At 44.9% G+C, this 25,580-nt stretch overlaps 1 protein-coding gene across 1 annotated transcript in view; it reads right to left on the bottom strand.

Annotated features, from left to right (window-relative positions):
- Positions 1–25,580, bottom strand: part of map3k22 (mitogen-activated protein kinase kinase kinase 22) — a 41,135-nt gene that overhangs the window by 5,633 nt on the left and 9,922 nt on the right. Inside the window, exons 2-15 of the mRNA XM_030398252.1 lie at positions 24,515–24,598; positions 23,783–23,827; positions 18,569–18,678; positions 16,641–16,678; positions 12,047–12,146; positions 11,100–11,216; positions 10,372–10,486; positions 8,372–8,505; positions 7,472–7,545; positions 6,345–6,406; positions 4,494–4,565; positions 3,785–3,949; positions 2,027–2,175; positions 1,785–1,916 (exon numbers count right to left, since the gene is read on the bottom strand). Coding sequence (XP_030254112.1) covers positions 1,785–1,916; positions 2,027–2,175; positions 3,785–3,949; positions 4,494–4,565; positions 6,345–6,406; positions 7,472–7,545; positions 8,372–8,505; positions 10,372–10,486; positions 11,100–11,216; positions 12,047–12,146; positions 16,641–16,678; positions 18,569–18,678; positions 23,783–23,827; positions 24,515–24,533 — 1,332 coding nt within the window. The 5' untranslated portion in view covers positions 24,534–24,598. The remainder of the gene's footprint in view (positions 1–1,784; positions 1,917–2,026; positions 2,176–3,784; positions 3,950–4,493; positions 4,566–6,344; positions 6,407–7,471; positions 7,546–8,371; positions 8,506–10,371; positions 10,487–11,099; positions 11,217–12,046; positions 12,147–16,640; positions 16,679–18,568; positions 18,679–23,782; positions 23,828–24,514; positions 24,599–25,580) is intronic.

The raw sequence follows: 25,580 nt of genomic DNA, 5'->3' as shown, positions 1-25,580 counted from the left end.
GTGCTGAGGTGACAGCCATGTTTGTGTCGGTGGCACAAACATGGCTGTTCATTATAGTTCATTATTTTTTAGGACAAAGTGCAACTTTCCTGACTTGAAAATGATATTTGAGACAGTCAAACATATGTGTCATTCCCTGCACAGTTCAAATTGTCTCTTTTGCCACTGACTAATACATTGATTGCAATTTCTTTCTGAAATAAGGTCCCACTGGCCACATCACATTCACCTCGCTGACGTTTCTGAAGAGCTACTGTGAAACTCAGCGAGGTTAGCTGTCACTCAAAGCCCTTAATAATGCATGATCTAAAGCCTCAATATAATTCAAACGAGGGAATTGTATAATTTTACGTACAGTTGTCATGAAAGGGAGGCCAAAACAGTTTATTGGCCCAGGCTGTGAACATGTTTAGTTCTGCTGCTAAGTTTAGCATTATAATATCGAGTCAATGGGCCTCAAGTGGTCATTTGAGGAACTGCAGTTTTTGGCACTTAGCATTGCTTTGGCATTTTGGTTTGACTTCATTTCTAAACCTCATGGGTTGTCTCCTGAAATAAAATTAAAGTAGATCTGCTTTGGAAGGATGTGTGGAGTATATATAAAATGGTTCAGTGTCTGATATAACAAGGACTTGTGAATAAATCATTGAATGAAAGAAATTAAGGTAAAAGGAAAAGAAAGCAGGAAAATGTGGCTGCATTCTTGCAACATTTCCAGCTGAAAAAATTATTTATTTTCACAGTATCATTATACATGCATGTGTTAAAAGAAACGTGCTGGACTTTGTGTCCAAACGCCTTCAATGTCCTGCATTTCCTTTCATTTCCTGTTTTCAGTTCCTCAAGAGGAAAAACCACAGGAGTATAGACCTGATCCAGAAACACCTGTGACGCAGTTTCGGGCTCGACCAGTTAAAACAAACTCTCCCTCTTCGCTTCGAGCTGTCAACGAGACACCTCAACAGCTCTCCGGCTCTCAGAGGGACACTTGCCTCCTCCCCGCCCTCATCACCGTGGGCGACTTTAAGTGTTATCGGTCAGCCGCAGCGGTGCCGAGCAGTCACACACACACAAACTTGGCTTCTTGTCACCTCCTCCCTCGCCTCTGCCAAGGAACTCCAGCGAAATATAAACATTTCCAAGTTCCAGACAATATGTGACTAAGACGCTCAATGCTACTCAGGGAAAAAAAAAAAAAAGGCCCAGGAAATATTAAAAACAGGCGCGGGGACAGGGTCCACAGGCGACAGCGGCTCATTAAGACGCTCATTTAGTGAGAAAATGATCTCATAAACTGAGCAGTTCTGCTGACATCAACCACTGAGGACATGTTTTGTTGACAGCTGGTGACATTTCAAAATTGGTTTCCAGCAGATGTGGCCGGTATGGGTTTGATTTGATGTTAAAACGTCTGCGTACCTATCGCTACAGCCAAAACGACTCAGAATATGACATTCAGACATTCATTATTGTGTCTCAGTCAGACTTTTAGGGGTTGTGGCGTCTCTGATGTGCTACTTGTGACTTATTAAAGGCACATTTGGCAGGATTTGTCAGCGGCTGTTTGTCGACAAGTTGGCTTGGTGGCTCGCCAACCCAGAGCGTCGGTATTTGACGACCTGGGAGTGCGACTCAACAATGCTATGTGTCTCCAGGATCACTGTCGCCAAGAAACATCCTGAACACCACGACACATTAAAAAAATATTTAGTTTTAGTCTGCATGTTTTTTTTTTTGAAAAGTCCTGTGTGTCCTGAAGTTAAAATTCCCTGCAGAATACGCACCCCGGGCATGAACTCGACAAAAATGGTGAGTTTCTTCTGTTCGAGGTCCCGCAGGCAACCGTAGTACTGAACAATCCTTTCGTGACGCAGATTCTTCAGCAGCTGAATCTCACACTCCAAAGCGTTCACCTCCTATAGAAAAAAAAAAAGAAAAAGCACGTTCAAATACAAAGCGCCTGTAATCTTGAATCCTAAAATCCTAAAATACATGCTGCCAGTGACTTATTTTGTTTCTCTCTCACCTTGCTGGTTTCCTGACAGTCTGGGTCAAAGGGCACCTGCTTGGCGGCCAGCTCGCGGCCTGTGTCGGCGTCATAACAGAGGTAGACCTCCCCAAACGCCCCGCGCCCCAGGAGCTTTCCCTGTCGCCAGTTGACTGGCGCCCGCGGCGCTGCAGAAACACAACACCAGATGATGAAAACCCGCCAGTAATTCATTCTGTTACTAAGCCCCCAGAGGCAGACACATCCACTGTGATATACTGATTGGCGCACGAGCACTAACACTAACACTGAAGCATGCATCCAAATCCACCGCAAAACTCGACTGCAACTCACAGACTAACTTCACTGAGACCAGACGTCAAAACCCACCGCAGGGTTTTTTTTTTTAAATGGCTCCCACCGCAGACCCTCAGACGGGGGAAACCCGCTGATATCTGAGTCAAACCACGTTCAGCCGTCGACAGAAAGTCGTCGAAAACCTAGTGAGAGCATCTCAACAACTCTCATCTTCACAGACTCAGACTCCGAGACTTTGTTTTTGGTATTAACAAGCTTCTTTGTGGCCGGGTTAGACAGCGTGGTCGTGTGTGGGGGAGGAGGACACCAGAGGCTGACATGTCGACCACAGACTGCTGAGCTGAGATTTCGCCTCATGACAAAGACGATTTCTGGGCAACGTGTACCGTCAACTGAATGAGGACAGATGTGAGCCTCTGACATGGATGATGGAGGGGAATTACAGTATCACTGTACATTCGTTCTATTGCCTCTTACCAGGATTCAAACATGTTTGACAGCCGTAGAGCGTTTACTAGAAAATATCCTCATATCCTAATTGCAGAAGACATTTAAAATTCTTGTTATTTCTCAGTATTTGACTGTTTCTGCTTGAAAAATTGAGAAACACTGTTAACATATTCCTTCCATTGCTTTCTATGTGTCATTTTTATTTTGTGATGCACCAAGGATACCTATTGACACTAGCTGGGTGTCAATTAAAGGTCCTATATTATAGAAAGTGAGATTTTTACGTCTTTTGATTATAAAGCAGGTCGGTCTACGTGCTATATAAATACTGTAAAGTATCACAACGATCAATCTACGAGGAAATGCATGCAGCCCGCGTTCAGGAACTGTGCCTTTAAACAATCTGTCATGGCTTCCGTATGTTTGTAATGAATAGAGGTCCAGCAGTAACAGATGGTAGGAGAAAAATAATGTGTTTTTTTGAAAATTAAAAAGGTGCACTACGTAGTTTTGGGGAAGAAATTCTAATCAGAAGACAAAGATCTTCATTGGCTGATTTTTTTTGTGCCCGACTTCTCTGCATGCTGCTTTATTTTCAAAGTGATCCCACAGTTGAATCTAAAAACAAAGCGTCTGTCCAAGAACTTAATATAATACTAACATTTTTATTATCTAATGAAAGTTTAAGCAAAAAGTCATGATTCATGTCAAAAACAGATATACGCAGTGAATACTTTTGTGCATACGTCTGTGTGTTCTACGGTTCAAAGTACTGAGATTTGAAAACCAGACCTCTCGACAAACAGAAGAAAAACAAATCTGAACTTTAATTCATTAATTTCTGGGTTATCAGTGAGGCTTTATTTGTCTCATTATCCACAGGAAACAGACCGATACAACACCAATCAACAACAAAAGCCAAGAATTCTGTTTAGTTAAGACTGTTTATATGTTTGGGGTGAAGCACTCCTTTGGCACTTCTCAGTCCCGTCATTTTGAGAAGTTTCAAGATTTAAGGACTCTACTTACACTTGGCTGTACCGCGCTGGCAGCTCTTGTCAGCGGTGCGGCCCAGCGAGCGCAGGTCGCTGTACTGCAGCGTGCTGTCTCCATTATAACTGCGCGTGCGACTGGAGGGAACCAGCTGAAACAGGTTCTCCTGCGGCATGAAGCTGCGCGGAAGTGTCCTGCGACCTGAAAACACACATTTTGAAAAAAACAAAACATAAATAGGGCACATTAAAAGACGCTAGATCGTTTGTTTATGCTGCGAATGATTTTTCACACAGTTACTTTACAGGTGTTGTGCAAAAAGCGAGCCCTCGGCCAAGACTTTAGGGCCAGCCGGAGCAGAGTGCCTCTCGCCACTCCGTCCCGCTTCCCCTCAGACAGGAAGCAGGGCGCTGTGTTTTTATACAAGTTCGGGTTCACCGCAGGGAAACGTAAATCATTGCTAGCCAAGGTTAGCCTCTGAGTAAGCAATTACTAGCAGCTGCCTGGAAGAGCAAGCCAGCACTTCATGTACCAAATCCAACCAGAGAGCGAAAAAATGCAGAAGGCCGTCGACAATATTTAGAAATAAATCTATTTGTCTGGAAATGAGGCAGAAACGTGAAGAGGAGACCATGTCTGGTGTCGGTGTGTGAATGTGTCTTTTGTCTCGGGCACATAGCAAACATTTAATCCATGCAATAACAGTGGGTGTTGTTAGTGCTTTAGAAAAGCCGGTTTTTCTTACGGTCTCCGTAATCCTTGCTGCGATTGGGCAACTGGAACTGGCGAGGGAAAGTCCCTCCTTTCCCGTGGCGACCTGAGGAGAGAGCAGTGAGGCAGAGCCGTCAGTTAGGAAGTCGGTGAAGCCTCAACAACTACCACAACTGACCACTGACTGAAGTGCACGGTTCTGGTCAGAAACACATATTAGAGCCTAATAAAGATGATGGCACTTTAAAGGGGCACCATGTAGTTCTGGAGAAGGAATTCAAACTCAGAATTTGAATATTTACAACATAAACTTTTCCCATAACTGACTAAACAAGCTGTTCTCAGAGGAAAATAAGGTCTCCAGAACACTGTTTGAAGCTAGAAAGGTGGCAGGGTCCGCCACATATAAACAAAGTAAAACAGTATGAACTTGTGTTTTCATTTCAGGTAAGTTTGTTTATTGAGTCATGAGAATGAAGAGAGTTTGTTTATTCAGTTTGTTCAGGCATACAAAAACAATCAGTCAATGACGATCTCTCTCGTCTTCCCTGAAACTACACAGTGCCCCTTTAACATTTCAACAGATCACATCTGACAGACACTGCTGTTGCCTGTATCAGCGTGTCAAATCAAAGCCTTTTTATTTTTTTTTTGCTTCACGCCGAACAGAGCCGCGATGTCGCCTCGCTGCAGCTAAGAGAGAAACTGAAAACAGCTCATGTGTGCTAGCTTAGCCTTAGTGCTGAACCCAACGGAGCAGTAACTAAAGGCAGGTGGGGAGCAGTGCTGACGCAGGCGAGCGCTGACACTCTCTCTCTTTCTCACACACACACACACACTTGCGCTGAAGGGAGAGCAGCGGAGCCACTTGCAATTGAAAGCAGCTGTTCTGTCAGATGACTGCCTCCCCTCGCGCTGTTTTTGTGGCCGTATCCCATGGAGACGGGAGTTATTTTTTGTGTTTGGCAGCGCGGGATGTAGAGGAAAAATCTACTCACAGGGAATGGTAAACAAATACTGTAGCCCTCAGCAGGAAGGGCCACACAGCCTCACATCTGGGAGGGAGGGGGGAAGGGGGGAAGGGGCGTGCACGTGCATGCAATGCGTGCCCAAGTCTTCCAAGTGCTGCTGCAGCTATATGAAGCTCCCACTCTCCCGGTCTGTGTACACAGCACTCCCCCCCCCCCTTTTTCTTAATTTACAGCACAGGGGGTGGTGGTGCTGGAGAAAGAGAAAATGACCAGATTGGGAGAGCTGCCGCGGCTCTTCTGTTCATGAGGATTAGTGAGGCGTTATCTGTCATCCTGCTCCTATTTGATCTGAGTTCTGAAGGAAGAGGGGACAGACAGGGAGCCGAGGGACGAGGACCAGACGAGGGGGGGGGGGGGGGGGGGGGGGGGGGGGGGAGGCCGCCGAGGGGCGAGGGGACATTGAGGGGAAGTGATCATGAAAAGACAGGAAGGCAGCGATGTCTAGCAAAAAAAAAAAAAAGGCAGACGAGGAGAAGAGGCGATGGACGGAGGAGAGCTTGTGGAAGATAAAGCAGGAAGAGTTACGACGCTATCACGCTCTTCATCTCCTCCTGAGACACAAGAAATACAACCGAGATATTAAATATCTTCCCAATAAGCCGTTCCTCATTTTAAGTATTTACTCCACATAAAACCATCAAATAACATCAGCCCCCTCCTCATTAGTAGTCTCGAGAGGGTGTTTTCAAGGGGGGAGACATTTTAGGTAATCAGGAGCTGCACGAACGGTGCTTCAGCTCTTTTTGTTCTTGTGTGCCACAGAAACCCAAAAACTTTCTAACAGCGAGCACCCCTCCTTATCTTTCTGTAGCGTTTGAGCTGAGAGCAAAGAAGCCATTTTCTCCTCTCCTTACCTTTGTATTCATAGTTGAGGTTCAGGTAATTATTGTCACGGTTGTTCTGTGAGAAAGGAGGACTGAAATGACAAGAGAACAGGAGGGGGGAACAGTTGAAAAAAGGTTTTGCTATTTCAGTCAGTAATTTCCCCTTATCTTCAAACAGAGTCTGCTCTGCTCTACAGCTGCTGGTCTGAAACAGCCCCCGACTGGAACGCGGCGCAAAATGCCTCAAAATGACTTCTGCGCTCAAACTACTTTGAGCCACAATTGATTTTAAACTACAATGCGCTGAATTAGGAAAAAAGATAAGCATGCATGTTCTCTGCTTTAACAATAAGAAAGCGAGAGGGGAAGTTTGTGCTGAGCTTTTTATCGTTAGAAGTGTTGATCTACACCCCCCTACCCTCCCCTGGCCCGTCGTTAACCAGCCCCGACGACCCTGCAGAGAGTGACGTCTCTGCTGACCGCAGGGCGGCGCGGGGCCACGAGACCCCTGGATAAGGGGCACGCATGCCCGCTCGCAGGGAAAAGTTCCATGCACTCGTTTCCTGCCATTGTTCTGCAGCCTGGAACCCAGATAAGCCTCGTGCAGGTAGAGCTGTTTCCGTCCTACGCTCGCTCGCTCGCTCTCCCTCTTGCTCACTTTTCTTTCCCCTTTGATTCACAGTCAGCCTTCACTCTCTTCTCTCTCTCTCTCTCTCTCTGTCTCTCTCTCTCTCTCTCCTCCACTTCACTCTCAGTCTTTCACCACTTTTCATTTTCTGGCTCAGATTTTCCTCTCATCCAGCATGTTCTTGCTTTACACTAGTCTACATCTCCCACTCGGGCTCTCTTGTTGCTCTCCCTCTCTGTCATGATAACGCAGGAATGCAGGCGTCCAGATAAGAGTTTTTGTCGCCATGACAACAGCAAAGTGACCCGGTTCCTCTTAGTTTTTCTTCCACGGAGGCGGCTCCGGCAGGGTCAGGGAGCTCTGCTGGCTCTCAACACCGTTTTACGAACTTTACTCCGTGTTAACATTTCGTGAACCCCCTGATACAAACCACCTCTCGTATCTCTGTTAGAAACGCTGGTCTGCAACATCATGAACATAAATCCACACAGACGAGGGGTCACAGGTCACACGCTGCATCATGACTCACCTGTCCAGTGCTTGATCTATTGATTGACAGCTGCTCGACAGCGAGTTGTCTGCGCTCCCGAAGGGATCCAGCATCTGACAGGTATAATAACACAGGGGAATGGAGGGTCAGAGGGCAAGCAATCATGTGGGAGAGACTATAAAGCAGTGGAGGTAGAGTGTCGTCGCAGAGCAACATAAGAATGTGGCGGGGGCATGAGTAATCGACAGAAGTTGATGTTATTGAAGGTTATGAAGTCGTTACTGTGCATTAGGAAGGACTTATAAAGTTATAGCATGTTTATATAGCCGTCCGCTGTGGTTAGCTTATCGTGTTTCCATTCAGTATATTAAGTAAAAGCATTGATTACATGAAAGTTTGACATAGATTAACAATAAACCAGATTTTCTATGGAGGACCGAAACAGAAACGTGAATCAAAAATAATTAAATGCCTCAATAAACCAAAAAGATGACAGGCCCCTCATCTGCATAATGACACCAAAATATATAAATAAGTGTAAAAGAGAAGAAGAAAATACAGCAATAATGAGTCTGTGGAAATAAATGAAGGGAATGAATACTTGTATAAACAAATATGTAAATGCTTTTAAGAATGAACGAATTAAGAGGGAAGGAAACCAACATAACTAGTAACGAAACAAAAGAAAAACGAAAGAAAAATAAACACAGAATTAAGTCACATTTTATATATTAAATACTGCCAACATTAATTACCAATATTGTTATTTGGTGCATTTTGGATTTAAACCTATGTATGAGTCATTTCTTTGATTTCTTTATTTGTATGATTTAGGCAGTTTAAGTCCTCCATATCTCCAGTTTATCACACCGCACTGTTTAATCCAGAACCAAGAACTATTTAATCATCTCCATCTTCTCCGTCTGGACATGCACTTACATTCTGGTCGTGGGTCTCGGGGATGAACTCCCCCTCACTGTGGATGCTGGTGTAGGAGCCCTGGCGGGCGATCTGCTGCTGCTCCTCGGGGACGCTGCCAGGAGGCGGGGACGTCCGACCGGTGTGCAGGGAACCTGTGCACAAGATCAAAAGGGGTGGAGCGAGGAGGAAGAGAAGGACGGATGGAAGAATTAGGAGCAAAGAATGAGGAGAAGTGTAAAAAAATCAGATAATAAGAGGAGAAATTAAGCGGTGACAAGGAGAAGGAAAGGCAGGAGGGATGATGAAGCGATGAAAGCGAGGGGGCAGAGGGGAGAAAACGGCATCATGGCGTTATTCATGGGTACAAGTTCAACAGTGCCACGACTACGAGAAATGATTTACTAAACCACATTGCCGCCACCTCTAACCTCAATTACTGTGACAAACGCTCCCCTGGATGAGCTGCAGCAGAGACTGAGCGCTCGTCCTTGACACGGTGAGAAGACCTACTGGAACTGTCGCCGGCTGAGCTGACAGGAATACTGAAAGAGCTGCCGAGAGGCGCCGAGATGTTTAAGGAAATAAACCGACTGAAAACTGAAATCACAACTCCCCTTTTTCTCCACAGTTTAGTTTCTTTCTGCCTCTTTGCCTCAGTCTCCATCCTCTCCTCTCCCCCCTCCCCCCCGCTGCTATACGTCATCGAGGTATCCGGGCTCTCATCACATCTTCACTCAACCATCCACTGTGACCGCTCTCCTGTCACCTCTCATCTGCCACCACTCCCTCCACTCCCATCCCTCAGCCGCTCTGACTCGTGGCCAACATGGGGAATCTAGAGAGCACGGGTAATTCTATACACTTTATATGACTCGGGATGGTGACAGGGCTGATGTTATTGGCGCTACGTGAGAAAGATTGGCGCTGACAACGATCATAAAGCGCTCCCCCCCCCCCCCCCCCCCCAGCTCTTCTGCTGCAAAAAATGCAAATGCGGGTGCGTGCTGGTCTGTTTGTGCGTTGAGATATGACTCTGACGCTGACCTTTCTGGATAGACCTGATATAAGGGGAGTGAAAAGGAATCAGACACGGGAGACGGGAGACGGGAGACGGGAAAGTATTTCACAGAGCAAAATAAACCTTCACGCTGTGTTAGCAAACAAGCCAAGAGGGACAACAGAACCGGAGTGTTGCACCATGTTATCTAGAGTGTGACGTGACAAGAAGAAGACCTTTGTCTGTCTTAAAGGAACAGTTCGACTTTTTTGGCTTCTTGAGTTGGATGGGAAGATAGATACAACTCTTAACGCATGTTAAATAGAAGAAGGACTTTCCTAGATAATTATGAGGTTACGAGGTTTTGATGACTTTGGACATGACCCAACCAAAACTGGCACAAACTGGATTAGCAGCATATACCCTGTTAAGGAATGAATGACTATACCTCTGTCGTATGTTTAATATTTATTTGCAAGTGCATTTTCTGCTAACAGAGCCTTATTGTTTAGGTTGTATGGTTTAATTTCAGTATGTATATATAGGATATTTTAATACTCTTTTATCACATGCCATTTCCAATGTCTATTAAGAATGAAAGGTTCCTGGCTCTTTGTACTTGCACTATTAAGCAATTTAGTCATTATATCAGTGGCATAAATGGTCTTGAAATGATAATAATGAGGTTTATCATTATGATTTGCCCTTCCTCCGACCTGACATCAGCTGTCACGCTCACCTCCGATTTGCATTTTTCCCCTCAGACAAAGCACGTCCCTCATCTCGCCATTAACATTCCTATGACTATGGCATCACTCTGAGTTGTAAATTGACACTGACAATCCACCCCTGAGGCCCCTTAGCAGGTGGACCAGAAATCTCTGGCAGCGGCAGGATTTGGCTGCTCACTCTGAGAAATTAGGTCTTAAGAGCTCCTGATAGAGCCGTGATGCCATTTCTCGCCGGTCCGATTCGCCGGTGACTTTGCATTTTCTGTGTGACTTCCTGCGTTGCGGCTCACCTGTCGAATGTTTGCGCACCCTCTCCGAGCCCTTGAGCAGGGAGCCCTTCAGGTCTCCCAGTGACCGCGATGACCTCATCTCGCTCTGTTTGTCCCTGCTGTTCACTTGTAGGTACTACAAAGAGAACAAAAAAAATGGACAGGAAGCAAGACGTGGGGTGAGTGGAAGAGGAGTGCAAGATCAGGAAAGGAAGTGTGGACTGCATTACATCATTGACAGTTACATCATCATATCGGGGGGGGGGGGGGGGGGAGTTCCTTCAAGATCAGTGACAAGTAGTTCTCGTCTAAAGGTCATGTGGTTTGAAAAAGAGAGAATGACTTCACTTAGATAAATTCCCAATTACTGTCAGCAAGTGACAAACCTGCAGCTGTTCACAACATGGTTGCTATGGCTACTATCAAGACATTGAGACATCTCTGCACAACAGCATGATATGATAGAAATGCTGCTCTGAATGCATTACAATCACAGATCTCTGAGAGGTGCAATACTTAAGAATTTTAGTTGACAATATTAAAGCTCAAACCCGTCACAGTCAAAATCTACTTTACAGGCTTTGTAAATACCCACAGCTCTGAGCCTGGTGTGTCCCTGCACAGCAAGAAGCAGTTAGCTGTTTTTGTTTGGAGTATGAATTCAACAGGTGGCCAATTCGTACTCATTGCACCTTTAAAGTCATTCCAATGATAAGCCTCACGTCGTCAAGTCCTCGTTCTGAACTCACATGGTTGTTCTTAGGGGTCTTGAGCAGTATCCTGAGCAGCCCGTTGGTCCCCGTGCTGCAGCCCAACGTCAGCACCGCCTGATCCAGGTCCTCCTGGGTCTTCAGGGGCAGCAGCAACTGAAAGGACAAGAAAACATGCAGCACATGACCTTTCATTCACCATTGTTCCGTAATGGTCACATCTAAAAGCCTCAGTACACGCATGACGTACTGTAGATGTTCCCATGTTAATAAGGCCTTGATATCTGCGTTGATTTTCAAGGGGACTATAAAAAAAGAATACGAAAATGCTGCAATGGAAACCGGATAAAGTTGCTTCTGGTGACATTCTCAAGCTGATACATACCAACAGCCAAGGTTCTTAAAGGGGAATTCCAATTTTGTCACCAACAGGCCGAAGTTGTTTTTCTAAGTGTCTAGCAACCTTACAAAAACATTTCCTACAGAAATAGACCTTTTTGTTAAATAATAAAATCCTTATAGTAACCTCAAACACAAGTTTCGTTCAAGGAGAAGTCTCGCTCCCTCGGAAATCTCACGTGATGAGGTTTTTTTTGTACAGTTTTTTCCTCATCTCCATTCAGAATCAATATTGTAGACTATGCATATAAATTCCTGCTGGCAGTTCTTGTAGGTAAACTCCAAACTCCTTTCTCTGACTCTGACTCACGTTTCCACCATCCTCTTCCTCTAACTCAGAGACTTCAGAGCGAGACTTCCCCTCGAGTTCTCCTTCATTTTCTTGTTACAATTTTCTTTCTTTAGTATTTTAAGTGGACGTAACTTTGATAGTCGCACTTACCTCAAAGGATTACACTGCAGCCATTGCAACTGCGACCTACTGGACCAATTCCAAACCTTTTGCTAAGTGTGAATCACTTACACACTGACACGTGTAGATATAGAGACCAGATTTGAAATAATATGTCAGAATTTTCCCTTTGTACCTCTTTCTCCATGAAGAACATGTCCATCTGCTGGCCAAAGGCCTCTGTCACTTTCTGCAGCAGCTCCTTGATCTTCAGCGGCCTCTGGAACGGGATGATCCTGGGAAGCAGAGAGCGACAGCAGGGTCAGAGGTCTGAGATAGTGTCTGAAATGTGTTGTGTCTAGCCTCAAGGGCCCGGACGCTGAATATATACCTGCTCATAGTTCACAAGTTCGTGCCAGGTTTTTCAAGACAATATGCCGCAGAAAAGAAAAAAATTGGAAGGGTGTACAGAAGGGGAAATTTAGCTTTAGTTGCAAAGGAGTCAAGTCTTTCCTATTCTTAGCAGCCTTACTAGTTTTCATGCATGTGTGTGGACTGGATGACCGTTTTCTCCGCCATTTTATGACCATGTGAGAGTAAAAAGAGGCAGGTCAGCGGGGTCAAGGAGAGGAGCGAGCTGATGCTAAAGGGGCATTAATCAATGCAATGAAAACAGACTGTGTCAGAGGAACCCCCACCACCCCCACCCCACCTCGATGTATATGAATGTTTTATCTGCTGTATGCCTACGTGTACGACCGAGTGTGCACGCTCTATCTGTCTGCCTGAGTCAGAGCTTATCAGCCGGTGTTTGCAGTCAGTGTATATATGGATGCGTGCGTGTTTGTAAAACCCTACATGCATGAGTGTGCTTCCCAATCAGTGTGTGCATCGGCCACTGTTTCAACACCACTGGGCCTCTCCACTAAGCCAGCACAAAGGCAGATGGGAAACTTCCTGAGAGGAAAGGGGGGGGGGGGGGGAATCTGGAGCAGCAGCAGCAAAAGCAGCAGGATGTTTCCCTCCTCTTTTAAAGAGTGACAGAGTGAAAGATACAACGTTGCGGAGATATTTACAGACTGCGAGAGGGAAAATAGAGGAGACAGCCTGACAAAATAAAAGCAGGAGAAAGACGTTCTCTCTGGCATTTCTTCTCCTCTCTCTGCCCTCAGCCTCTGCTTTTGAAGAATCCGCAGCCCACTATCTCTTTATAGTATCCTGATAAAAGGACTTGTTTTCATCCCATCATTTCCTCATCAGAGGCCAAAGCTCTGCCTATCTTAATGACTGCTCATTGGTTCCCTCATTTGCGGAGAGGATTCTGGGAATAGGGAGGCTTGCAGATCAGAGGCGAGCAGCAGCACAGCTAAACGCTCCCCATCTCTGTTTATACTCGTCGATGATGTGTCTGATAAAGAGCTGGAGGGATGTGGAGGAGGGGGAGGAGGGGGAGTCGGGGGGTATGAGGATGCTGCTCCGAAAGATATGGCTTTCCTTCCTCTGTGCGAGCATGTGGACACACAGATTTGCTGAATGCTTTCACACATCCCAGCACACTCTCTCTTTCTCTTTCCCTTTCTCTCACGGACACAATCACATATACACAGAGAGGAGAAAAAAAAATAAAGGTCTGGCTCTGTTCCTTCACTCTCTGGCAGGAGACCCTGAGGCAGAGCCAGGGGGAAGAGAGACACAGCTCCTATTTCCTGCCCCAAAACCTTTGGTGCTTGCCAATGAAAAGAGAGACTGTCCAATTAGATTCCATTGTGGACAGACAACACGGTTATCCTGACTCAGGGACTCCTTAGACCACAAGTGCCATGGACGCTGCTCAGATGTAACATGTAATTCACCCCCGGTGCTCAACTTGGATTGTAACTGTACAGTTTTTTTGTGTTTTCAACGGGAAGTAGGAATTGAACTAAAGATTATCTTCACTGTTGATTAATCAATAAGTTGTTTGGGCTATAAAACATAAGAAAATGTTGATAAGCCAAAGATGACGTCCTCAAATGTGTAATTTTGTCCAAAACTCAAAAATATTAAGTCTACAGAAAACACAAAATATTCACTTTTAAGAAGCTGAATTAGAGATTTTTGACTCATTTATCTAAAAAATGACTCAACTGATCAATAAGGAGCAATAAAAGTTAGGAGCTTATTCAATAATTGACAATTAATCAATTAATCGTTGCAGTTCCAAAGGAAATTTTTCAAAAACTCTGGAGTGTCGTCATACAGTAATCAGGTTCAAGGGGTTCCTGCTCAGTAACTAAAGGTGTACCCTTTTTTTACACGGGCTAAGAAATATGGCTCAGTTGTTTTTCATTAGGTTTTTCATAGCTTTTTGTTCTTTGACTGCTGGAGTTTGTTTTCTGTACCCGTTTTCTCTGAGTAATTGCATGGGGGCCCGACTAAAAACTGGAAGTTGCTAATCAGCTTTAAAAATAAATGCTCTGCCATGCTGCTTCGGTCAATGTTATGTTTTTGTCGTCAGGAATATAAATATTAAACCTGCATTAGCTACATTTTTGGCCACTTTAGGTCTGTAAACACAACATCACATGTAATATGATAAGGCTAACTTAAAGGTGCACTTTGTAAGAACCGGCCACCAGTCGACTTCAAGCTCCAAACTAAAAGGGGTCAGCACACTGGAGTAATCTCTGACTGCTGCCATTTGTAACTGCCATTAGCAAGTTAGCTTGATTAGCCTTGCAGTTAGCAGTTTGGACTGGGCGCTCAGAACAGGGACTGTTGGTGTTTACATCACTAGTTCATGAGTTTTGGACCCTGATGGAGCAGGGCTAGCTAGTTAGCATTAGCATTAAATCACTGCAAGATTATATAGATGTCAAAAAAGTATTATTAAAGTTCATTTGATCATTTTAAACATCTCACATATTGCACCTTTTGCTAGCTAAACAGTTGCCTATTTAGACATCAGGGAAATACAATGCAACATTAGCATTTGTTTGGATTCATGTTTCTCTCTGTCAGACGAATGTAAGCTCAGTATTTACTCTCCTTTTAGCTCCGTTTTTGTTCTCCACCACTTCGTTTAGCTGCTAAATGCACCACTATGCTATCTGTCCAAATGCTAACTTTATTGGGTGCTGAGAAGGTGGCGTACAGTGGATTTTTAAAATGTTTTATTTGCTGAAAACAGCTGCTTGCCGGTAAGTAATGTAAAGTTATCAATGAGGGTGAAACAAAACGGTAAAGTTGCGGCGCAGGGAACCAAAGTGAGCTGAAAGATGCTAAAACCCTCCGTAGAGCTGTGAAGGCCAGTGACAAGTCTTCGTGGGTCTGTCACTATGAGCAAGCCCTTTTAACATAAACACAGACTAAAAACGTGACCCATTGTTAATTTTACAATGTTGATTAGAGCGGCGTTAAATAAATAAGTTTGTTAGTCATGCTAATGCCACAATGTGGGATTATTATTTCACTCCTTGAGGCAACAAACCCAGGATATCCTACTGATTTCCAACACAGGATCCGAACAGAACACGGTCGGAGCTCGGAGAAGCGTGACACAGAAATAGCTAAATAACAACACGACAAAAAGAAAAAGTGTGAATTAAAAAAAAAAGCATGAAAGAGAGGCGGCCTTTTGAAATCAGTGATTGGTGTCTTCCAGAGCTGTTGTTCCGGGAGAGCGGCGCGACGTGAGGGGGGAGCTCGTGAGAAAGAGACTGCGAGACGGAGAAACAGAGGGAGGCAGAGACGCAAAGAGACAGGGACAGGAAAAACTCGTCTCTTCCTCAGCAGCAGCCAATTAGAGCTGTGAAAAAGCGAGAGGAGCCCAACGTGAAGCTGTACTCTTCTGGAGGAGCGTGCCGCTTTCCCTTCGCGTTCTCACTCCTCTGAGCCTGTGGCTTTTCCTAATCAAAGCCTTGCTCAACCAGCGTCTGCTCCGCTGGTCTATATTCTGATGAATCAAAGCGATTATTCTGGGAGGTTCTGGTCAGTCTCAGTGTGATGTTTTTTTTCCACTGTAACAGTACACTCTGTGTTTGTCATTTCCCCCCCTTGAGGAGTGTTTTGGACAACTTCCGACTCCGCGGGTTGTTGAATAAAGGTTTTATAGGGACAACCTATGTCTGCAAACTTGGACGTAACCCCAGGATACAATGCTGTGACGAGGACCTGAGACTCGCACAGCATCCATACATGGAATGATGGAGCTGCGTAGCCTTGAATGAAGCTCCAAATAAAGCCTTTCCCCGTTCAAAGCTCTGTTATTTATAAGGAGGGCGCCTTTGCTTTCAAAACTCTCAGACGCCGTAAACTTTACTGTAAGTCACCTGGGTGGAAAAACTGCTTGTCTCCAGACAGAATGAGTGAAACCATGCTTTGCCTCTTGGGGGAGGCTGGCGGTGTGAGGGAGGACAGATGGCTGCAGGGTGAAAGGATGTCGAGGACGGAGGGAAACGCACAAGAAGCACAGAAGATGAAGTATTAATTTGGGGTGTGCCTGGAAGACTGGACACTGAACTGACACTCTTGGCACTCTTGTCTTTCTGCTCACTACCTCTCTCGGGGCCCTTTCCCTGTGTTTTTCTCTCTCTCTCGAGCGGGCCCCGTCCGAGTCTGAAACACAAGGCCGCGGCTAAATGTCAAAGCAGGAATTTTTTCCCCTCTCTTTATGCTACTCTGGCATGTAACTGTGATTTCCCCTCGACACAAAATCCCAGGCATGGCAAAGCATAACAAAAAAGATCAGCGGCGAAGAGTTAAGGCTTGGACAGAGGAGTAGAAAAAACAATACGGAGGTTCCAACATACCGTTTTTCTCTCTCATGCTCCAGCTTGACTCTTAAATCCTGTTGAGAGGAAAAATAACAACAGAGGGGAGTTATGGAAGTGGAAAGTTAAAATGATTCATGGCTGTACGTGGGATTCGAAGCTGCAGAATAAATTAAAGTGATAAGCAGGACAAGGAATTCAAAGAGGCATTATATAGTTTGGGGAAGAAATGTTAATCAGAAGGGAAAGGATTTTTTATGCCTGAATAAACTGAACAAACAAAAAAGATTTGGCGGACCCTGCCACCTTTCCAGCTTCAAACAGTGTTCTGGGGACCTTAACTTCCTCTGAGAACAGCTTGTTTATTCAGTTATAGTAAAAAAATATATTTATTACCTCGTTAATATTGTAAATATTACAATTCTGACTTTGAATTTCTTCTCCAAAACTACATAGTGCCCCTTTAAATGACAAAAAGCATTATAATGACACTGCATTCGTTTGTGCCCCAATACAAAGACAACATTATTCTTTAGCACGAGTCAAAAAGATGGCATGACACAAGCTATTTATAAAAAAAAAGGAAAAAAAAAGCAGGAATCTGGAGGAGCCTGCTAGTCTGCATGAGGTCATGGTGATAAACGAACACTGACATCATTATCAGTGCCAGTGATTGGCTGAAAAAGAAGGGGTTTACACCGACCCGGAGCGGAAACTCTCCACCGCTCGCTGTTTGTTTATGTCTCATCATAAACATTGGTGCTTCAAGAGAATTCGCCAATTATCATTCCACAGAGGGAACGAGGGAACGGCTTCAGAAAGAGGCACAAGGTGATTGAGAGAAATTAAATCCTTGCGGGCAGTGAAGGTTTTTTCAGCGTACAAAATGAGCTGGCTGAAATGTGACCATTTATTGTTTAAAGTGACTTCTAAAGTGATCTACTGTGGCTATAAACAGGCGACAGGCTATAACCCTTATCATAAACTTCTCTATGTGCCACTTTTCTAAATAGCACATTTAGTTTTGTTCCAACGCTCTAATTTGCGTTGTTGGTGAGCACCTGCAGCAAACAGCGACGCACATGCAAGCTGTCAAACCTGCTTCCTCAAGTTTAGAATGTTTTGTGACTGCGGCTCACTTTCGCGTTGACGTCTGCACGCTGCGTTAGCGGCTAGACTGAGAATAAGCTCCTTTCAGTCACAGCGACAACCTTCACCTGACTTTGGCAGCCAGCAGCTGTCAGTCCGGCAAAAAATCAAAAAAGAATAAGTGGTGCTGGTAGTTTGCTGCGTGTAAACCCAGACTGACAGTAAAGGTTAAAGCTGGAAATGCTGTGTGTGTGTGTGTGTGTGTGTGTGCATGTGTGTGTTTATGGTTAATAAACTGTAATTGAGCAGAAAGTGTGACAGCTTTAATGTGATATTCAAACCAGAAATCTACACACCCCCTGCAGGCATGAGAGGTGGCTGTCAGAAGTTTAGAGTTTATACTCTGTCATGAATAATAGCAGCTGTGATCAGACTTAATTCATGTCCTTAGGTTAGGGTTAGGTTTTACTGGCACTGCATTGTATTTGTGTTGCCAAATCTTAAAAAAGGTATAAAAAGGTTTTACAGCAGGTTCTAAAGTGAGTCTACTCATGCAACATAATCTATACTATAGAGTTAGGCTTTATTGGCATTACACGTTATAGGTGGATATGGAAAAAAAATGACTCACCGGCATAATCTATATTCAGCTTTCCCCAATCAAAATACAGCTCAAAAAAGTTCCTTACATGCTTCAAAGACTCCACTCCTGGAGCGGTTCATTAGTATCCAAACCGTCATTAAAATCCAATTTCACTGACATGATTTGACCTTAGCTGCACTACAAATCTTTTTACAGCCACCATTAAAGCCCACAGCAGGTGGTCAGAGGTTGATATTGGCACTCAGGAGAAAGATGTGCAATTTGCGATGTGTACCTGTTTGTAGAGTAAGGTTCTGTTCTTGGGCTTGTGGCTGTTGTGCTGGGTGTAGCAGCGACCCAATGCGGCCAGGTCCTTCATGATAGAGTTGAGTGCCTCCTCGTCGTCTGTAAGCATGAAAATAACACACAGTTAATAGCAATCCCACTTCTTTAGTTTAGCAAAGGAACTGAATCCACACATGGTGACACAAGCTACCCCCCTGACCATTCAGCGTGTCTGGGATGAGTGATGACAGCCATAGAAGGCAAAACTAGTCTTGTTTCGAAACATTTGACATGTCATCATTTTGGCGATGTGGCTTGTGTTGTCTCAGTCTAGGCAATGAGTCAACACCTGGTGTACTACTTCCTCTTCTGATAACATCAGTGGAGTTTCCATAGATGCAAAGATAAGAATGTTGACATGAGACCTTCTCTACGTGCCACACCGGTACAAGTCTGCCCCGACTTTGGTGAAAGTAAGTTGAGGAATTTCGATGCTGAGGATAATCCCAACAGTGCCGATCGCTCTCGAAAAAATGTGGTCGCAAGTGTGTAGCCTGGAGCTCATCAAGAACTGTAATCAGACAAAGATTGTTGTTTTTCTTTTGTCAAACACAACTGACTCTGATGGAGAAATTGGAGGCTAAAGAAGAGCAAGTTAAGTGTGTTTAAAATTCATAATTCACTCCTCACAGGGGACGGGCCTACAGTGTTCATTAAACCCTCAGAATTCATTGGGCAAAACCTGCGAGTGCAAGAGGCCGACGCTCAGCATCTCGCCTGTTTTCCATTTCCCACCTCACGCTTTCTCCCATACACACCGGCAGCACACACTCTCATGTGTAAAAGGGGGCAATCATGCAGATGAGCATGTCAGACATTAACATATCAAGAGACTTTAATAGAACCAATTATCTGAGTGCGGTGATTACAATATAAGGACGAGGTCGTTGACCTCAGCTCCTGCCTGCCTCTCGGATAAGTCCTGGGTGCATTCATTATAAACACACACATACATACACCCACGCCGCGCACACACACACACGACTCGCTCACAGGGAAAGCAGGACAGGTGCGTGCTATGCAACACAACAAGCACCTGCAGGATGGACCGCATTCTTTAAACTAGAAGGGATCCGTGTGTGTGTGTGTGTGTGTGAAAGACTACAGAGAATGAAGTGTGATAGTAGCACACCGGGCAGATGGGGTCTGAGGCGACATTTGATCTTGTTCCCACTGTACAGTACGCGACGGTTGTGGCCAGCTGTTCTCCGACAGTAGGCCAGTCTGTTGGGTTCACCCGGGGGACATAGCACACTTACTCAAAAACACCGGAGTCACACAGCCAGATTAGGGGATGCAGCTCTCTGACTTGGTCCTTTATGCCTCCTTAGCTACCTCAGGATAAAGGACAAAACTCCTTCGACTGAGAATCCGGCAGAGGCTTCATCCCTGTCAGAGCCAGCTACTATGCCTGCCAATGTTAAGTCAGCGCTGGTAGCTAAGAGGCCAATGGCGGAAAACAAGGATCCAGCGGTGGGAAATTAGAGCACACTATTCATTCACCTTTGACTGGCCTCGTGGGGCGAGCTGACATAACCCGAGGTCGAACCACACCAGCAGCTCGCCACAGAGGTGGACGTCTTGTTTGACGATCCTAATATAGCAGCAGGGGTGGAAGTGAGGGACAGCTCTTTCTCCCCGGCTGACTGACCGGCACACTCCCTCCACTTGCAGAGGAACAGGCGATAACAAAAGTTACACCCACAAAATCTCAGCCCGCTGTGTAAACAGGCAAAACAAAGGGAGCACATGGGGAAGGACTTCTATTCTTGATATTATTATCGATAACATATTGGGCGCTTTATTATTCCAAAGCACCAAATGAAGGATTTGGATTGAGCATATTTAGAGAGAGCAGGGTGAGCAATTTTCTTATCAAATGGAATGCTCTGATTGCGCCTCATTAGCACATTCCTTTCCGTGGTTTATGGCTACATGTGTGGGTTGTTTAGTTGTGATAAGACAGGGCGACTGTGCGACAGGTGTGCCACTTCTTGGTGTCTTCCTCTCATGGACATTTTATGAGATAAGACGGAAGGAAGAAGAGAGAAGAGTGAAGTCACGCCTAGGTATGTTCACAAGCCGCATACCTACACAGACCTATTTCTTCATCGCGCATACGTGCTGCATCGACCCGGGGCACCCTGTTGGGTCTCACGCTGAGGAGGACGGCTGGTTAAAATATAAGCTGTCAGGAGTGGCGGTGGATGACTAACAGTTCAACCGGGCCTGTCCTCCCTGAACAGGAAGGAACTGAGTCACCGTCTCTGTTTTGGAGTACGGAGCTGGGTTAACCGCGTTATTCCACATCAGGAAATTAATGGACTTGTGATTGAATCAGTCAGAGACGGACACAAGGGTAAAGAGCGTTTGTCCGAGGCCAATCTGTGACCACATACAAATCAATCAACATGCTGCAAGCGTACCTTAATGCACAGTATGTGCAGGAGGAGAAAGGTGTGCCGGAAGGTGTGTGTTTTGTTCCGTTTAATCCATCTTTCTATTTCTTTGTTTTCTTTCTGAACTAATGAATGAAATGTCAAAAAGTTAGGGATCTACTGATTGTTGGAGTGACCGATTAATGGATCCAACATTCAACATTTCTCCGACACATTCTTCTTCCTCATTATTGGTGTTGATTTATAAACGCCTATAATTATGATAATGCATTTAAGGACAGTACTTGGGCAAAACGTTCAAAGTTACATTCCAGCACTGACTAAAATTTTGGACACAAAGATTCTTACGTCTCGATTACCAATAATCAGTTTCAGTTGATCGCTTTCGAAAGCAGTTAATACTTCACCGAAATTCCCCCGAGCTAATAGCAACATATTTTCCGTGCTTCATTTATCCAAAAACAATAAAAAAAAAAACAAGGACATTCAATTTCCAATGATGTAAAAGTGAAGAAAAGCAAATGGGCATTTTTAACATTCACTCTATGAAATGATTCCCACGTTTCTCCCGCACCACTTGAGAGAAAATAAAATATTTTCTCTTACATTAAAACACTACCTCCATCTTTATTTTCCTCATTATTGCTGCCTCTCTCTGCACAAGTGTTTCATTCAGACCAGCCCGTGCACTGGCCGTCAAGGATACAAAACAAACAACGGTGGCCTGGGTGTGTGTATCTGTGTGTGTCTCTCTGTGTGTGTGTGGGGCCTGTGCTGTGACCTATGGATAATAGCAGAGAGGGAAGAGTTGGAGGGTCAGTTGGATTCGGGGTGGCGGTGAGAGTGTGAGAACTGCGTGGTGGTGCCATGCAGATCCGGCAGTGACAGCCATCTATAAATGAAGTTATTACATCACTGAGGCCTGGTCCACGACCGCTGCCAGGCTGGGGCCAGCCAAGGCTAACCACCAACACAGTGGAAAGCAACCAGCTCACCCATCAGTGCCAGGAGCAGCCTCATAACCGGGGAAACTTGAGGAAACCTCATGTGACCGAGGAATGGTTGCTTTCTGGTGGATGTGGACGGTTTGGGATACCTGCAGTTCATTTCCTGAGCTTCTCCTTGTGTCTCGGGTAAAATGTGACCAGCATGAGAAAAAGGGGGGGAATTCCAGGAAGCTGAGCAGAGCGAGCAGCATTACACAATGGCGGCTGATTGCTGCGCATTGCATCATCACTCTGCCTCTCTCTCTCTTTTTTCTCTCTGGGCTAAAAGCTGAGTGCTGTGAAAGCGGCAGCGGCTGAGATGAAGTTGGAATTCCAGTCCGAGATAGTTTACATAAAAAGGAGTTACTGCTCGGGCGGGTAGTCGCGAGTTCTCCGAAGCCAGAACAGCAAAGAGAGTTCTGAGCTCAAGAGTGTTTAAAGAACGACTTTAAGAGGCCAGAACTGCAGCTTGCAAAGCCAACAAAGTGTGCGCAGAGACTGTGAGTGTAAAGGCAGGCTGCCTGAATGAAGACATTGAGGGGATTTCCTGGTGCCGAGAGACACATCATGGCAAAGGCATCCGGCAGGATTAGCAGCTGGAGCCAAATGTGTCCTCACTCTGCAGCAAGCAGCACGGGCCGAGCTCTGACGCACAACGCAAAACACACACGCACACACACACCAGCTACAAAAAGCAACGCACGCTCTCTAAACTTTCTACACACCTTTTCTGTTTGTCGATACTGCGATACAGCTAATTGAGCGGCTAATGGGTGTAACATTTAAACCCCTGAAGTTAATCTTCCACTCAGAATAATGACTTTGACGTAATGTGGGGTATTGTGGGTGTGTGAATAGTTGTGCAATGAATGTTTGTACAAGGTCTATGCTGAAAGTCGTTTCATCAGTGAATGTCTGCAAACACTTCCATTCAGTATCTACAGCCTGCGTACGATGGTGTTTCCACTATAGTGTAATGGAAATGTAATGAGCTCTTAAAGAGGTCTTTGTGAAAGTAACACATTTTGTGAAATATGTCAATATCCCCCCCCCCCCAATTCTTATTTACACTACTGTAATGTTTGAGCATGAAGTATGGAGCTAGAGCCAGGAGCAGTTAGCTTAGCTTAGCCAAAAGACTGGAGGCTAGAGAAAAACAGCCTGCCTGGGTTTCTCCACAGCCTACAGCTCACTGACAGAAGAAGGACACACAGAAATGTTTCTCTGACGGCCCCCACAATATAGACAGCACTCGAGGCTTGGCGGCGGAGAGACTGCTACGTCCTAACAGAGCAAGCAAAGCACAAACATGTTCGCGCTAGTCAGTCGCAAAAGCTCCTGAGCTTCTTTCTTTTTTCTCTATAAGCATTTTGTTCATTTTGCTCTCAGGACTCAACATAATTTCATTGAATAAAGAGACACACACAAGGAACAATTTCCCCAAAATGGGGAGGTGCACGTGAACGCACCATCATTCCCAACTCGTGAAATACTGAGGCTTCGGATTGGTGATTGGTTGGGCCCCAAACTTTCTTGACGAGTTGGGAAAGAGACTCAGCGATCAGCTGCCTTACAAATAGGACCTTTAATTGTGCACCTCAGAGGTTGTGATGCTCAAAAAAGATTTATCCACCAGTTTACAACCACTTTAAGCTCATGAGGAGAGCTTCCACAGCTGGCTCTCATCCTGGGTGCATGGTCCAGTCATGAGAGTGAGAGTGCCTTTAACTTTACATCCCTAAACGTCAAACAATTCCTAAAATGCAGATTATAGTTTACCTTGTGAGTTTCTGTGCTGTCCCGGTCCATTTTGGAGACCGTCATCTGTGGACACAAAAAGCAGCACGCACGGTGGAAACAAGTCAATAAGGGGCGAACAGCTGCACGGTCGCTGTGATGCATTGTGTTTGGTTTTGAATGAATAGACGACAGTTAACGATTCAGTATTTCGAGCTGCGTTTACATCAGTTGGCAACAGGTCGAGACTACATCTACATCTAGGCCGACATGTCCTGTTATGTGCACATGCAAATATGCTACGAGACATTCTATTGTTTGAGTCGTAGTGCATGGAGGAACTATATGTTGTGTGCGTGTGTGTGTGGGTTACTGGGTTTTGCATAGAGGTAGGAGTGCATATGTGTGTACACAAGCTCGGTAGGTGTGAATATAAATAAATGCGCAACACTGGAATCTTGTATACTTTGAGTTTCACCAAGAACCTTCCTATGTGCAAAAACAAGAGTCCCTATAAAATTGGAAAAACAACATTATTAATAACAACAATGTAAAAAAAAAAGAGCAAGTGTGTTTAAACCAAGCCATCTGGAGCCGTTAACAGCCTCCTCGCACCTTTCCGCTCTCGTACATGTGTTATTTTTCTCCGCACTGTTCCTGCCAGAGGATGTGTGAGAGGTGTGCGTGTTTACGCATTTCCCTGTTATCGTACAGGTTTCTGTATGTATGCATGTATGTAGCATGCTGCAACCCACTTTCAGAAATACTACTCACCCATGTTTACTGTCATCATCAGGAAGTGGCACTGTTGAACTCGAGCACGGAGCTCAAATTCTCTCTGCAAGCGAAGATTTCATCCTGAGAACAAAAAAACAAACGCGATTTCAACATCCAAGAACTGTGCCACTTTCCTTCTGCTAATATTTCTGTGATTGCACAAAAACAATGACAAAACAGGACGCAGGTGCTGGTTTCAACACAAAGCATTTTTTCCCCCCAGTAATGTCACCAATTCTGTCATTTATTTTAATCTTTATTTAACCAGGATGGTCTCCTGAGGTTGACATATCCTTTCGTGAAAACTCCTGGCAGACAAATAACAACATGACAGCCAAGAGCTGCATTTGATGATGGTAACACAAGGCATTTACAACCCTGTCAATGCCCCGATGTCTCTTTATTGCGACTCTGAGAGACACAAGCCAGCAGCGGCGGAGGAATTCCTTAGTGTTTGATGATGGAGGAGCCTCGAGCCCTTGAGATCCCATGGTGCGGCACCAAGGCAGGCGTGGGTGTTTGCTTAACCACATGCCTCAGGTGAGGACCATGAGCAGTTCAAAGACAAAGCCTTCTTCATGCGTTTAGGTGGTGAGCAGAGAGCAGAAAAGCTGTTGTCACATCCCATAATGAGGTAATACAGAAGACTCTTTTACCTCTGACAGCAGTGGTTTTTTTTGTTCCACTGATGACAGGTAGCAAGAAAAGAGGAGAAAATGCAGCTGTTTTACAGAGTAAACAACTTCACAAAAATCAATCTCACAAACTATTATTTCATACTGCAGGCCAGTTGTTGACTTTGGATGCATTCACAACAAAAGGAGAAGAACTATGAACAGCTGCAGCACAGTATGTTGTCATGTTAAAATGTTATGTCACAGCATTGATCACAACGCCATGTAAGGCTAAGTGAATGGAAGAGGCAGGTTTCAGTAAGCCAAAAAAGGATTTTCAGAGGTACACAGAGCTACATGTTGGACTGACATAAAGCCAATCTATGTTTTGCAGAACAGCAACTGTGAGCACTATCACTATTAGCTCAGATGTATCAAAACAGGAACAG

Source organism: Sparus aurata, chromosome 19, assembly GCF_900880675.1.
Source record: "Sparus aurata chromosome 19, fSpaAur1.1, whole genome shotgun sequence".
Lineage (NCBI taxonomy): Eukaryota > Metazoa > Chordata > Actinopteri > Spariformes > Sparidae > Sparus > Sparus aurata.
The sequence above is the reverse complement of the archived record's forward strand: the minus strand, read 5'-3'. Positions and strand labels throughout refer to the sequence as shown.